At 43.0% G+C, this 16,125-nt stretch overlaps 1 protein-coding gene across 2 annotated transcripts in view; it reads left to right on the top strand.

Annotated features, from left to right (window-relative positions):
• The window catches only part of Bzw2 (basic leucine zipper and W2 domains 2), a 60,560-nt gene extending 46,653 nt beyond the window's left edge, over positions 1–13,907 (top strand). The window contains exons 9-12 of one of the 2 annotated variants that reach the window (NM_134402.3): positions 977–1,123; positions 2,155–2,293; positions 13,101–13,223; positions 13,860–13,907. In NM_134402.3, the coding sequence (NP_599229.1) occupies positions 977–1,123; positions 2,155–2,293; positions 13,101–13,223; positions 13,860–13,888 (438 nt within the window). In that variant the 3' untranslated portion in view covers positions 13,889–13,907. Of the gene's footprint in view, positions 1–976; positions 1,124–2,154; positions 2,294–2,821; positions 5,818–13,100; positions 13,224–13,859 lie in introns of those variants that run through there. The other variant, XM_063261524.1, reaches the window with a different exon arrangement.
• The last annotated feature ends 2,218 nt before the right edge of the window (positions 13,908–16,125 follow it).

The following is a 16,125-nucleotide window of genomic DNA, read 5'->3' as shown; positions in this document are numbered from 1 at the left end:
ACTGCTAACTGTCCACCAGGTGGAGGTGTTAGAACAACAGACGCTCTTTCAGCCTGCAGCCTGCAGCAGCTGCAGCCATTTTCTTCAAACTAGAGCTGTGCTTGACTCTCATACGCACAGAGTGAGGTGTGAGCTACAAGGAAAACCACAGTGATGGTTTTAGATGCAGCAGTCCCTGTTCCTAGTCATTCGAGGGTCCCAGGCAGGTCTGAGTCTCGGGTTGCCACTTCTCTCTAAAGGTACCCAGCCAGTCCTCTGTTTCTGAAGTTCAGGAGTAAAGAAAACAGTTATCTTCTCACCATAAGGGAGGGGAATGGATGTATTGCTAATTGCAGAATACACTGGATTGACGTGAATCGAGGAAAGAAAGTGACAGGATTTGGGGTGTGGCTTGTTTGGTACATAGGAGCCTTCAGTTCAATGTCAGTGCCTCATAAACCAGGTATGGTAGCTAATCTCAGCAGCTAGGTGGTGAGGAGAGGAGCAGTAAGTTCAAGGTCACCCTCGTGTATTTATCAAGGTTCCCTGTCTGGAAATTGGGGAGGGGAAGGAGGGAGGTGGTGCCTTTGCGTTCAGGTTCTTTACCTATTGGCTCTTCACTGGGATGGGGCGGGAGAGTCATCTCAAGAGCAGGACTGAAAGGATAAACATCAAGAAGTTTAATTTTAAGCAACAGAAAAATTCACAGAGCTGTTGCTTACTTCGCACCCATGATAAGTCAGCCTGACTCAAATGCCCTACTCTGCTGGACCCAAAGGGTTCCCCCATAGAATGGTTGTCCAGGAAGCTAAGCCTTTCTCTTACTCTATGTCATCTAGCAGCTTCTATACTTCTCATTTATCATTGGAGGATGTGTATTAGGGATGGAGAGGCTGAACCCAGGATTTTCCACCCTGCCCCAGGCCGTGGAGAGGAATAGCCCCAGCATTTATGGTTGCTCAGTTGTTCCTCTCCGACTCTTTTCCATGAAACGTAGGTGGTGCTTTACGTCAAAGAGGAAATGAAAAGGAACGACCTTCCGGAGACAGCTGTGATCGGGCTGCTGTGGACCTGCGTCATGAACGCTGTGGAATGGAACAAGAAGGAGGAGCTGGTTGCTGAGCAGGCTCTTAAGCACCTGAAGGTAACGGGCGTTTGAAGGGAACCAGCTCTGAGGCGGGTCAGCTGCACCTCCTGACGGTGTGGCGGGTAGAGCCAGCGCATCCCTGAAACCCCAAGCACTGAGAAGGTGGCGTCATGCAGATCAGTTCTAGGCCCGTCCTGGCTACGTGAGACCCTGTCACAAATAACGAGAAACGAAAGAGCTAGTGAATGCAGAGCCCATTTCCCCAGAGCCAACCCTGGCTACGTCATTTTCCTTCTCAAATCTGCCGCTGCCTAAAATGTTTAGGCATGAAACATCTCCAGATGGGTTCTCGTTAAAAGACATCGGAAATATACAGTCACCTGTAGCGTCATACGTTAACAAGAAATGTGAGCTAATTATCGACTGTGTTCCATAGGGAAAAATAGAAGCCAGAATCTTTGATTTAAGTAAGCTATGAATAGACATTAGGATTAGAGAAGTAAATTGACTGTGTCGGTTGACTATTTTGAGGTACAGCATGCCCTGGCACTATGGCGAGCAGAAACAGTAGGAGATCTTGCATGGAGAATTCAGTTAGGAAGTCGAGGTCAGAATGTGACCTAAGTGGTCATAGACGACTTTCAGTGTCTCTGAGGTCGGGGGAAGAAACACTGTTCCAGATGGGAACGTCTCTATGAAAGGGAAGTGAGTAGGTCTTAGAAAAAGCTCTCTAGCACTAACGGAAAGTCAAAGATATCTGGGATTCAGGAATAACAGAAAGAGATCCTTCAGGTGGCTTGCAGTGCCTGGGACACAGGGAAGGAGAATCCCACCATCCTCACAGTAGAGCTGGGCTGCACCATAGCCTGTGAGGATGTGATTTCAATTCCACAGTTCCCAATATACACAAAGGGTTGTGTAGTTGCTTGTAATACAGTTGAGGATACAGTGAATAGAGTATACACTGGTATAAAATTCACTCTAATTGGACATAACATAATAACCGCGAAAGGGGCCTCCAAGGCGCTGTTGAGATTCCAAGAGTGTTGGCTCCAGGTCACACACCTTTTCCCTCTGCTCTGTTCTAGCAATACGCTCCCCTGCTGGCCGTGTTCAGTTCCCAAGGCCAGTCAGAGCTTGTCCTCCTGCAGAAGGTTCAGGAATACTGCTATGACAACATCCACTTCATGAAAGCCTTCCAGAAGATCGTGGTTCTCTTTTATAAAGGTACCGTCCGTGCTCCGCCCCTGTGCCTCTGTCATTGTTGAAGCTCTGTGAGAACAGAGGTGCGTAAGGCAGAGGTCACAAGCCTATCCTTAGGGAGGAACACTACAGATGCTAACTGGGGAAGGTTCTGGAGATTGGCCATGTCACAGAAAGAGAAGGCATGGGCTCAGGATGCCCTTCACCAGGAGCCTTGCTAGTTAGACACCTGAACACTTCTTACTGGTCAGAAGCTGCCAGAAGACGGGATGAACTGGTTGCTTCTTGGCTATAGGGAACGAGCGTAATTATATAAGATAATTGAGTCTTCTTCTGAATTGAAACAATTAGCTGTAATAACAGTGATTATCAAAATGCTATATATACTGCCTTCAGACCCATTTAGGTGCCATAAGGCTGACTTGAAAATTATTGCAATAATTAGCCTTTCGCTTGACATTTTAGTTATTTGGCCCAGCCATTCTCCTGTTTTTCTAAGGCAAGGCTATTTTTAAATAGTCGCATTTACTGTCTCTTTATTGTATTTATAAGGTTTTAGGTTGCCATGACAACTAGCACTAAAAATGAGTGTTGAGCGCTCTAGCTGATCTCCGTCTCCATACCTACAGCATACAGAAGTGATGTTCGGCTGCCCGAGGGCCAGATTGCAAGTTCTGTGAGGGGGAAAGGAGCAGTTGGGAGATAGATTTTGAGCATTGCAGAAGGCCCATTAGAGGTGTTACATGCATAAGTGGCAGTGGCATAATATAAAGTAATATAAGCTAAGCCCTTACTTTCCCTTTGTGATTTCAGAATTGACAGTAGTGTCTTTCTTAGTTTTTTTACTAGTATCAATTGAACATATGATGGATTTTGATCATATTCACACATGCCCTGTTACCCACTCCTGTCCCCTTCCTGCCCCCGCCCCCGACTCCTACCCATTTCCTTTATTCCACCCAGCCCCTTATCGCCTTAATTAGGGTGATGGACAGCTGCGTCTCTCACACCTGCCCAGCAAAGTTGTCTACTTTGAATAATAACTTTAGACTTCGTGTTGCAAATTTTTTTAACATGATTGATTGATAGTTATTTTTTAAATGCTTAGTGGAAAATTCGTTTCACTATGAATTCATCTTATTCACCAGTGGTTGGGATGGGGGGGTGACATTCATGTTTGCAGAACGATAAGTGTACTGGCTACTTTTAAGTAACCTTAACACTACTAGAGTCACTTGGAAAAAAGAACCTCAGTTTAGAAAATGCCCATACCAATTTGGCCTGTGGACAACCTCTGGGGCGTTTTCTTAATACAATTGGCTAATGTAGGAGTGCCCAGCTCATTTTGCACGGTGCCACCCCTAGCACGGTGGACCAGTATGCTATAAATAAACAGACTAAATAAACCATGAGGAACAAACCAGTAAGCAGCATAGGACCTCCAGGTTCCTTCTCTGACTTCCTTGGATGACAGACTACAAATTGTAAACTGAAATAAACCCCTTCTTCCCAAAGTTGCTTTTAAAGGTCATTGTTTTATCACAGCATTTGAAACCTAAACTAAGACGGTGAGGTATTTTGTAATATTTATTTTAGTAAAAGAATATAGTAGCCATTCCAGGGAGGTGGCTCAGTAGATAAAGGAACTTGCTGCCAAAGGTGACAATTGATGTTAGATTCCTGACACCCACGTGGTGGAACTGGAGAACCAACAAGTTGTCCTCTGATCTCCACATGTGGCTCACTGTAGCATACACACGATAAATAAACTAAGTATAATTTGATTTAAAATTAAAAAAAAATTTAGTAACTGTTAGATCTCATTTGAGATTATTCATCATTAGTTCTGTTTGGATGTGGACCAAAGATACTAGTAGTGCTTTAAATTTGAGGCTCACCAAAATGTCTCATTAAAACTAAACCTGGGGCTAGAGAGGAGACTCAACTTCAGTTAAGAGCACTGAGTGGCTGCTCTTGCAGAAGACCCAAATTCAATTCTAGCACCCATATAGTTACTAGCAATTGTGCATGACTCCAGCTCCCTGGGAGAATGAACCCCCTTTTCTGGCTTCTTCAGGCACTGCATGCATATGATGTTGAGACATGAATGCAGACAAAAACACCAATATACATAAATAAAAATAAGAAAATTCTGGGGGCTGGAGAGGTGGCTCAGTGGTTAGGGAGACTTGTTGGTCTTGCAGAGGACCTGGGTTCAGTATCCAGCGCCCACATGGTGGTCCGCCATTATCCATAATGACAGATTGAGGGGATCTGACAGCCTCTTCTGATATGGTGTCTGCATGTTCTGTGCATACATACCTGTTGGCAACCCCCTCGTTTGTACAAAATGAGTTTCCTTAAAGAACTGTTCAGGTTATACTGCCAGCACCTCGCCAGCAGTTCTGACCACCCACACCACAGCCGACTCATCTGAGGCTGAGAAAGAGGGCTCTGCGTTTGCCTTCTACCCTCTGCATCCGCAACCAAACACTGCGTTACTGAAAGGTTTTCTGTCTGAGGCACCATAGCTTAAATGTTAATTTCTCTAAAGTAGCCCCCATTTTTCTATTTTATTTAATATTTAATTCACAGAAAGAGGGAGAGAGAGAGAGAGAGAGAGAGAGAGAGAGAGAGAGAGAGAGAGATGACTTGTTACTAGGAACAACATCAGCACAGTTTGTCCTTGCTTGTAACCACAGTACCTGACAGAAGTAACTTGTAGAAAAGAAAATGTTCATTCAAGAAAATGGTGTCACTGGTTTCAAACCATGATAGTAGGCATGTGGCAGAAGTTGTTCACAGGAAGCAGAGTGAGACCAGTACCTGAAGCCAGGCACAACCTTCAGAGACCCACTCCGAGCGCCTTATTTCTGCCACCGCCCCTACCTGCAAAAGGGTCTACCACCTGTAATAGTCCCATGAGATGGGGGACAAGCCTTCACACATGAGGTTTGTGGAGAGCAGGCAGGGTGGAAGTGGCAGGTAGAGTGCTGAGTTCTCTCTGTACCTGCTGATGCCAGCATCCTTCTCCAGGATGCTCCTCATGGCAACCGATGACAAGAGCTAAAACTGACGGACTGACTGGTCTCCGGTCCCAAATTCTATGGAGTGATGGCCTGAAATTATGAAATCACCTAGAATATAAAAGGCAGTGGTCCTTCCACTGACTGGGCAGTCAGCTCATAAAGTAACCTGAAGCCAGTCATGTCTGTAGCCAGAAAGGCTCCTGCATCACATTTATTTTCCTGGTTTGAATGGAAATCAGATTGTTTTTCTTCTTCTTCTTCTTCTTCTTCTTCTTCTTCTTCTTCTTCTTCTTCTTCTTCTTCTTCTTCTTCTTCTTCTTCCTCTTCCTCTTCCTCTTCCTCTTCTTCTTCTTCTTCTCCTTCTCCTTCTCCTTCTTCTCCTCCTCCTTCTTAATCTTCTTTTCTCCTCCTCCTCCTTCTTTTTCTTCCTTTCTCCTCCTCCCCCTCCTCCTCCTCCTTTTTTTTTCTTATTTTTTTTATTTTTTTTAAAGTTTATCAAAACTTTAGTTAACAGAAAAATGAAAACGTTAAACTACAACAAAATATTGTAGCAATAAAATAAATTGAATGACTTAGAATTTTAAGACATTTTAAAATCACTTTGGAAAACTATAACTTCTAAATATGCACACATGGGAACAAAGAACTCTACCATAGTAAAATGCAACAAAATATACATAAATCTGAGAAACACTGTTTCTTGTAGCCTATATATAGAAATAATATATCTGTTAACATTTGAATATATCTTGTATGATTCTATACATGCATGACTCAGTATACTCAATAACTTGAATGAATCTCACAAACATAATCAAATTATATAAGATAAGCAAAATAAATATATAATGTTAGAAATAAAGAGAATCATCATTGAAGACTGAGAGTCATTGAAACCTGGAGAGTGAATGACATAATAGATTTAGCTGAAGGGCTGGCAATAAGTTCTGTTTATTAAGTAAGGCAATAGTTTATCACATTTGTGAAAATTCAATACTCATATTTACATAGTTGGGCCATATATATTTTTTTTTCTTAAATTTTATAGACTTTCTATTCCGACAGTAAAAATTTGATTAGTCTCATAATTTTTTTTTCAATTACTACTGTACTTTATTGTGTTCAACCAAATCACCATGTTACAAAAATAGCAAGCTGCCATAATAAAAAATAAGGCTCCTCTATCCAGCACCAGATAGCATCATTTTACTTTCAAGCCTAGAAATTGCACACTTGTATATAAACCAACCGAAGATGAGGATTGAGAGTTCATCTTGGTGGATTTTTCCTTTGATGAATATGAAGTGTCCTTCCTTATCTTTTTTGATGACTTTTAATTGAAAATTGATTTTATTTGATATTAGAATGGCTACTCCAGCTTGCTTCTTCTGACCCTTTGCTTGGAAAGTTGTTTTCCAGCCTTTCACTCTGATGTAGTGTGTGTCTTTGTCTCTGAGGTGTGTTTCCTGTAGGCAGCAGAATGCAGGGTCCTCATTGCGTATCCAGTTTGTTAATCTATGTCTTTTTATTGGGGAGTTGAGGCCATTGATGTTGAGAGATATTAAGGAATAGTGATTATTGCTTCCTGTTATATTCATATTTGGATGTGAGGTTATGTTTGTGTGCTTTTCTTCTCTTTGTTTTGTTGCCAAGATGATTAGTTTCTTGCTTCTTCTAGGGTATAGCTTGCCTCCTTATGTTGGGCTTTACCCTTTATTATCCTTTGTAGTGCTGGATTTGTAGAAAGATAGTGTGTAAATTTGGTTTTGTCATGGAATATCTTGGTTTCTCCATCTATGTTAATTGAGAGTTTTGCAGGATACAGTAACCTGGGCTGGCATTTGTGTTCTCTTAGGGTCTGTATGACATCTGTCCAGGATCTTCTGGCCTTCATAGTTTCTGGCGAAAAGTCTGGTGTGATTCTGATAGGTCTGCCTTTATATGTTACTTGACCTTTTTCCCTTACTGCTTTTAATATTCTTTCTTTATTTTGTGCGTTTGGTGTTTTGACTATTATGTGACGGGAGGTGTTTCTTTTCTGGTCCAATCTATGTGGAGTTCTGTAGGCTTCTTGTATGCCTATGGGTATCTCTTTTTTTAGGTTAGGGAAGTTTTCTTCTATGATTTTGTTGAAGATATTTACTGGTCCTTTGAGCTGGGAGTCTTCACTCTCTTCTATACCTATTATCCTTAGGTTTGATCTTCTCATTGAGTCCTGGATTTCCTGTATGTTTTGGACCAGTAGCTTTTTCTGCTTTACATTATCTTTGACAGTTGAGTCAATGATTTCTATGGAATCTTCTGCTCCCGAGATTCTCTCTTCCATCTCTTGTATTCTGTTGGTGAAGCTTGTATCTACAGCTCCTTGTCTTTTCTTTTGATTTTCTGTCCAGGGTTGTTTCCATGTGTTCTTTCTTGATTGCTTCTATTTCCATTTTTAATTCCTTCAACTGTTTGATTGTATATTCCTGGAATTCTTTCAGGGATTTTTGTGTCTCCTCTCTATGGGTTTCTACTTGTTTATTTATGTTTTCCTGGAATTCTTTCAGGCATTTTTGCGATTCCTCTCTGTAGGCTTCTACTTGTTTTCTAAGGGAGTTCTCCACGTCTTTCTTGAAGTCCTCCAGCATCATGATCAAATACGATTTTGAAACTAGATCTTGCTTTTCTGGTGTGTTTGGATATTCCATGTTTATTTTGGTGGGAGAATTGGGCTCCGATGATGCCATGTAGTCTTGGTTTCTGTTGCTTGGGTTCCTGCGCTTGCCTCTCGCCATCAGATTATCTCTAGTGTTACTTTGTTCTGCTATTTCTGACAGTGGCTAGACTGTCCTATAAGCCTGTGTGTCAGGAGTGCTGTAGACCTGTTTTCCTGTTTTCTTTCAGCCAGTTATGGGGACAGAGTGTTCTGCTTTCGGGTGTGTAGTTTTTCCTCTCTACAGGTCTTCAGCTGTTCCTGTGGGCCTGTGTCTTGAGTTCACCAGGCAGGTTTCTTGCAGGGGAAAAGTTGGTCCTACCTGTGGTTCCAAGGCTCAAGTTTGCTCGTGGGGTACTGCCTAAGTCCTCTCCGCGGCGGCAGCAACCGGGAAGATCTGCGCCGCTCTTTCCGGGAGCCTCCGTGCACCAGGGTTCCAGATGACGTTTGGTGTTCTCCTCTGGCGTCTGGATGTGCACAGAGTGCAGTCTCTTCTGGTTTCCCAGGCGTGTCCGCCTCTCTGAAGGTTCAGCTCTCCCTCCCACGGGATTTGGGTGCAGAGAACTGTTTATCCGGTCTGTTTCCTTCAGGTTCAGGCGGTGTCTCAGGCGCAGGGGTCCTGCCGCTCCTGGGCCCTCCCCTACGGGAACCCAGAGGCCTTATACAGTTTCCTCTTGGGCCAGGGATGTGGGCAGGGGTGGGCAGTGTTGGTGGTCTTCTCCGCTCTGCAGCCTCAGGAGTGCCCACCTGACCAGGCGGTGAGGTCTCTCTCTCCCACGGGGTTTGGGAGCAGAGAGCTGCTGCGGGCCGGGATCCGCCTTCTTTTTTTTTTTTTGATAGAGACCTAAAATTCTTTTTTTTGATAGAGACCTATATATTATTGAGATGTTAAAATAGTGATTTTTTTTGGTAATTTTATAATTTTCAGTAAGATTTATACATACATTTTTTTTTCTTTAAGTAAAATGCTCCTTATTTTCTCTTGAACAAGAAAAGCCTGAAGAATAGTTGTTCCTGCCACCATTAAGAGTGTTGCTAGGTTACCCTATTTATCCTTTTTTTCACTTCACTATTATTTTACACAGCGGGCACTTGTGCAGTAGCAGATAGATATGAGGACTTAGATGTTCTTGTATTGTGCCTGGAAAGACTGGATGAGCAGTGAGTTTCAAGCTCTCTCTAGCTCTAGAGAACTTGCAGACCAAGGTGTTGAAAGAGGGATCAGCAGTTTTAAAAGTGAGTATTGCTGAGGCCATGAGTTCAGTTCCTAGAACCACATCAGAGGGCTCACAACTGCCTGCGCAGTAACCTGACTTCCAGGGTTCCCATGCCTCTGACTTCTGAGGACTTGCTGTTTTTGAGGGGTGTGGTAAAAGATAGGGGTCTCTCCCAGTATCCCTAGTGTCCTGGAACTCTGTGTAGACCAGACTAGTTTTGAACTCAGAGCTTCCCCCTGACTCTGCCTCCCAAATGCTGAGATGAAAGGCACTCATCCTCCCCACTGTGCCCAGCTGCATTTTACTTACAGAAAACTCATAGGTTAACTCTGTGCCTTCTACACATATTCCTAAAAGGGCATTTCTTGTTCTAAGGCTTTTGGTTTGGTTTGGTTCAGTTTGGTTTGGTTTGGTTTGGTTTACTTTAAAGAAAAAAAAATGAGCCAGGCAGTGGTGGTGCATGCCTCTAGACTAAGCACTTGGGAGATAGAGGTAGACAAATCTCTGTGAGATCAGGTCCAGCCTGGGCTACAAGGCGAGTTCCTGGAAAGACAGGAAGGAAGGAAGGGAAGGAGGGAGGGAGGGAGGGAGGGAGGGAGGGAAGGAGAATTAATTATTCTTTGACTTGTTTTCCTGTATGACAGTTCTGGATTTTAGGTTTAACTATAAAGATAACATGTTGCAAAGTTAAGTCTCCCTCGGCCTCTTTGTTGTTTCCTGTGTTTGTCTGCTGTCTGTATAATGAATGTGTGCTATGTGGCCACTCCCTTGTTCAGAGCTGGAAATTACATACACAAAGGAGTTCCTAACTTTCTAAACTGCAAGATGGAATGAAAATAAACCGTCTAGCCTGAGGGAACACCGTGTGCTTTGTAGTTTTAACAAACCCCTTCCTCCACTTTTTCTTAGTAGGACAAAAACGCCCAGTGGCTCTTGCCCGTGGTCCCCGCTTCTTAAGAAAGCTGAGGCAGGAGGATTACAAGGTCAGGGCCAGCCTGAGCTAGAGAATAAAACCTAGTTTTAGAAAAATGCTTACTATGTAGACCAGGCTTGCCTTGAACCCACAGAAATCCATCTGCCTCTCTGTCCCCTGTGCTGCTGGCCTTAAAGGCATTTGTTTGCATCAGTCTTTGTATACAGATGCCTTTTAAGGCCAGAAGGAGGAGTGTAGGCCTGGAGGTGTGTAGGGAGTCAGTCATGACTTGTAAGTACTGGGAACCAAAGGATCTCAGAGGGCAAACAGAGAAACAGTGCACACTTACCCACAGCTATTTCTCTAGCCCTCTTGAGCTTTTTAATATCCACGTGTGCCTAACTGTCTCAGTTAGTGGCTTTAGGTCTCTAGTGCTGGAGATTTGATCTTTCAAAGAAATATTCACTGATCAATGGTGTTCTTAGCTTCTCAGACTTCTCCGTTGTACTGTTTGGTGATTTTAGCAGTCGATATATTTGATGTGGTTTTGCCAGTCTTTTGGTATCATTTCCGTCCCTGTCACTGACCCATTTTAGTGTGTGCCTGGCTCCTTTTGTCCCCTCTGTGCAGCTATAACAGAAGCATAGGCTCTGCCTTCAGAAGGCCTGCAAGCAACATCCCTGAGCAGCAGGTGAATCAGCTGTCTAGCTCATTCTGTCTGATCCCCATTCATTCATGTGTGGAAAGAACACCATTTCCATTTATATACTTGTCAATTTCCCATAAGTGTTGCATCTTATGATGTATTTTTTTTATAAGAATAGTAGTTCAGGGCAGAGATGGAGAACAAAAACGGTATATGACTGGGCACACAGCTGAAAATTCTTATATTCCTGGGGATAAGGGGTGGAGGGGATCACGATCAAAAGGACTTGGAAAATACTAAAATGAGTAGTGTCTGAAAGACAATGGACCGTTCATGAGGTTCTTCAAACCCTAATTAGTATTCTTGAAAAGTTACTGCAAAGCATTCTTGAATAGCAACAGGTAACTTCCTACGGCCAACATCATGGCTTTTTCCCTTTTTGAAAAATGGGCTTGGACTGGTGGTTCAGGCTGTGGAGAGCTGAGAGTAGAAGCAACAAAAAGGCTGGAGGATTAGAATACTTCTGTAGGGTCATGACTGTTACAGAAACACTTATAAATTAATAAGTCTAGACATCTTTAATTTGTAAAGTGTAGTGCATTAAATGATTGTTTTAAGTGGAAAAACACCTGTTTTCTAAACCAGCCACATGCATTTATTTATTTTATATAAACGAGTGTTTTGTCTGTATGTCTATGCACCATGTGTGTGCTCTGTTCCCATGGAAGCCAGAGAGGATATCCTATCCTCTGGAATTGGAACATGAGATGATTGTTAACTGTCACATGGGCACTAAGAATTGAACCTGGGTCCTCTTGAGGATCAGCCCAGGCTTTTACCCACTGAGCCACTTCCCTAGTGCCTCCTCCCTCCCCATTTCTTCAATTTAATCTAAGAGCCCTTTCTAAAATCCAGGTTTTGTTGTTCTTGTTGTTGTTTTTAAAGAAAGGGAAAGAAAACTAAATTTTTGTTATTAAAATGGTATTGGTGTTTTAAATGAATGCTGTCTATATTCAACAGTTTCTGTGATATCTATCAGTCAATATTATAATTGCAAATATGTCATTAGAAGGATCTATCAATATTGCATTAACAGTACATGTAATGGATTAGACTCTTCCAGGGGACAAAAATCCCGAAAGGCAACCCTACAGGACCCTGGCAGAGTCTGGAGACTGTCATTTTCCTATTTCCCTTCCTTAAGTATCCTCTATTCATGGTAATGTCAGATATTTACATTACAGTTCATAACAGAAGCAAAATTACAGTTAGAAACTAGCAACGAAAATAAATTTTGCTGGAGAGATGGCTCAGTGATTAAGAGCACTGTCTGCTCTTCCAGAGGTCCCTGGTTCAATTCCCAGCAACCACATGGTGGCTCACAACCATCTGTAATGGGATCCAATGCCCTCTTTTGCTGTGTCTGAAGACAGCTACAGTGTACTTCTAGACGTTAAATAAATATGCAGATAAGTAAGTCACCTGAGATCAAATTTTTAAAAAAAGTAGAAGGTTGGGTTATCTATCAATCCACCCCTGAGGGTCTTTATCTACTTGCTGGTCTCATCCCTGCACCCTGCCTCCACCTTGTCTATTTGCTGCCTATTTCTCCTCAACAAAAACAAAGTCTTCTTTAAAGAAAAAGTAGCCCATTCATTGTTGTTCATGAGGCCAGGTCCTGTGTGGGCTACCTAGTTTAACATTCAGTGAGTAGTTGGCATGACTTCTAATCTCTGATTCTTTGGCCTCCCCCTTCCAACTCTTGGAATTACATGTATGTAGCCCATAGCTAAGTTTGCACTATAATCAGGTTTCAGTAGAATTTATCCATCCATGGCTTTCTAAACTGTTGGAATTGTTGGTTCATTTGCAAAATAAATAAATAAATAATATTTCCTCCTTCTAGTACTGACCTGCGTTGCTAGCACTGTATCCTTACTGATAAGGAAGCTGATTGTAAGGATACCAGTCTGAGCTGCTTAGAGACAAGCTTGGGGAGGAGGGATTCGGGGACAGATGCTCTAATGGAAGCCAGAGAGGAAGTCAGGTGTCCTCTATTTCATCTTACCTTGAACCAGAGGCTCATGTTTCTCAACGGCTCTGCTAGGATTCAGCGAGCCACCCAATCCTGTCTCCCACACGCATACCCTTGGGGCTAGGGTGAGAGGCTTCTCCTGAACACAGATCCATGGTGGGATCTGAATTCTTGGCCTCATGATTCTATAGAAAATGCTTACAACTCCTCAGCCACCTCCAGAGCCGCCCCTGCACCCAGAGTTTATTTTTAAACCTGGCATTCGTGTGGTAACTTGGCTTGCTTTCTAACTGCAGCCGACGTTCTGAGCGAGGAGGCGATACTGAAGTGGTATAAAGAAGCACATGCCGCCAAAGGCAAAAGCGTCTTCCTTGACCAGATGAAGAAATTTGTGGAGTGGCTACAAAATGCAGAAGAAGGTAACTTCACGTAACAGCCCTAGTGGTCACTGGCCAAATGCTTACTGCTTTATTTTAGTCTCTCTCTCTCTCTCTCTCTCTCTCTCTCTCTCTCTCTCTCTCTTTTTCTCCCTCTCCCTCTCAATCTCTTTTTCTCAATCTCTCTCTCGCTCTCCTTAAAATCTTACTATGTCTTCGTACACAAACGTTCTATTCTGCCTACATCTCAGTGTTCATTTCAGAAGGCAAGGTAATAACATTTTTAAAAGAAAAATAAAATCAAACTCAGATTATCCACTTGGCCACACATGGTGGGGTTGGAAGGGGTTTCTGCACCGTCGCCAGGTCAGTCGTGCCTAAGGTGGAAACATCTAATGAAAAGCAGGTCTTAGAAGACCCAGCCAAGGCTATACTCTTTAACAACGTACATGGACTCACCGCATTGTTAGAGAGCTGGAGGTCACTGCGAAGCAAAAGTTACAGATGGTTTTCCATCTGCTCTCTTGTGTAGCTGTTTTACATAACTAATACATGGGGGAAAATATCCCAGGTATTGGGATATTACCCATAATATACCCCAGAGCATCGGGCTGCTCATTGGAATCTTATCCATAATCTAATAATATCTAATTTTTCTTTCCTTTTTTTTCCTCTTAGAATCTGAATCAGAAGGTGAAGAAAGCTAAATGTCTCCAGCACACTGCCTAAAAAAAAAAAAAAAAAACCGCCACACTTTTTCGGTTGGGAATGCTGAAGTGTTTGGGGAGGGAAACTTGGCTTCTGTTTGCACCAAGGAAATAAGTGATAGGCAAGGCCTCCCCCTCAGAGGGGATGTTTCATTTCTGTTTTGTTTAAACGGAGCCCTGAGGCATCAGCTACTACACTTGGGACTCTACCTCTCACTGTATGCTAACTAAAGCCATTCAACCAGGGGTCAGGTAGGAGCCTGAAGCTCAGTACTTAGCAGACCCCTTTTTTAGCTGTATTTTCAGGTACTGTGTGAACGCCCCACTGGTGTCTGTATTACAGGGCCACTTCAATAGTTGTGTTTCTTCTGCTCGTGTATGTGATTTGACAACCCAGTTTTTTAAAATAAACGGCTTTTTAAAAATCCTTGTGTATATCGTCAGAGCACATTTTATTTATTAGTATAGTGTTTGGTGGGGTGTGAGAGCAGGCCCGGGCATGGAGGTCAGAGGATTCCAGTTCTCTTCTCAAGCACTTTTAAATGCTAAGCCATCTCATGGGCCCCCCACAGGTTGGTTGGTTGGTTGGTTGGTTGGTTGGTTGGTTGGTTTTTAGCATTACTTCTTACACAGGTGTCAATTTTTTTTTTCTGTCCAAACATTAAATGGTTACATTTCTTATCTATAAAAACAACTGTGGCCAGCATGGTCACTCAAACCTATAACCCAAGTATTATGGGGTCTCAGGCAGGAGGGTTCCTGCAACATTGAAGCTGGCTTGGGCTGCGTGAGCTTCAGGCTAACTTGGAGTTCAGTGCAAGACCCTACTTCAAAAAATTTAGTGGAGGGGGGAAAAAACCCTTACTCTATTGTTTTGGTTATCTTCATGGTAAAATAGAAATTAGCCTCAATGTGTGTGTTTACTGCTAGTAGAGCCTCGAAGTTACCAACAGCTGTTAAATAAGTAAACTGAGAGTTGCATTCTGCTTCTATTTCCTTGCATAAGGCCCTGGGAGCTTAGAGATGTGTACATGCTAAAGGATCTGTTTGCATTCCTATGTATTGAGGTGAGTTTTATTCTATGTCCCCTCCCCCCAGGAGTCCTGTTTCCAGTGCTAACAGTGTAATAATGCATCTCTCGGTGCTGACAATGCAGTAATGCATTTCTCAGTGCTAACAGTGAAATAATGCATCTCTCAGTGCTGACAATGTAATTCATCTGACCATTTGGGAATCTCTGCTGCCTTTACTCTTGAAAACCCGGAGTACTTTTGCTGTCAGGGCCATGGTAAGGTTGGAGAAAGCTAATGTATTCCATAGGCAATTGAAACCAAATGAGTGTGCCTGGCTAATTAATTCTCCATAAGGCCAGGATAAGAAAAGCTGCGTAACTGTTGGGTAAAGTCAGTTTGTTCACTGCTGCTTCAGTCACGCCCTCTAGAAGAACAGAACCAATGGGATGAAGACATATATGTATTCTGTAGATATCATAATTTATTAAGTGGATTTCCAAATAGTAGCCGGGGCCAAATCACACTTGATATGCTGAGAAGCCAGTATTCATCTGTGAGGCTGGCTTGTCCACAGTTGGAGTCGTTCCAGAGCAGCTGTTTGTCACTGAGGGGTGACAGCCAGTAGTCATTTAGTCCACCAGGTGGGTCCAGAAATCTCTGGAGAAATGCTAGCTCTGTCAACAAAGGATTCCGAAGCGAGGTGGCACAGATCCACTCAGCAGCCTTTTGGAATCTGAGCTCCTACAAGAAGGTGCCACCCACAGTCAGGGCGGGGCTTCTCACATCAATCAGGACCCGACTTCAAAATGACCTCCTACTCACGTGATTCTAATTTGTAGCAAGTTGCTATTAAAACTAACCATAATTGCCTTGGAGATGAAACTATTCTCAAATGTGATATCCTGGGTATATGTGTATACACACGTATGAGTTTCACCTGCATGTATCACATGTATGCAGTACCCATGGAGGGCAGGTGTTAGATACCCTGCGACTGGAATCATGGTCAGCTCTGAAGCACTTGTAGGTGCTTGTAATTGAAGCCCAGTCAGTCTGCTGCAAGAGATCCAGTGCTCTTAACCGAAAAATCATGTCAGTTGCTGTGATACTCTTTTTACTACATTTATACACCTGCCCGTGGTGCTTTGATAGAGGTCAGAGGAGAGCAGCAGTCAGTCCTCTCACCAATGTCGGTCCCAGGGATTGAATTAGGTCACAGGCTTG

Source organism: Rattus norvegicus, chromosome 6 (genome assembly GCF_036323735.1).
Source record: "Rattus norvegicus strain BN/NHsdMcwi chromosome 6, GRCr8, whole genome shotgun sequence".
Lineage (NCBI taxonomy): Eukaryota > Metazoa > Chordata > Mammalia > Rodentia > Muridae > Rattus > Rattus norvegicus.
The sequence above is the reverse complement of the archived record's forward strand: the minus strand, read 5'-3'. Positions and strand labels throughout refer to the sequence as shown.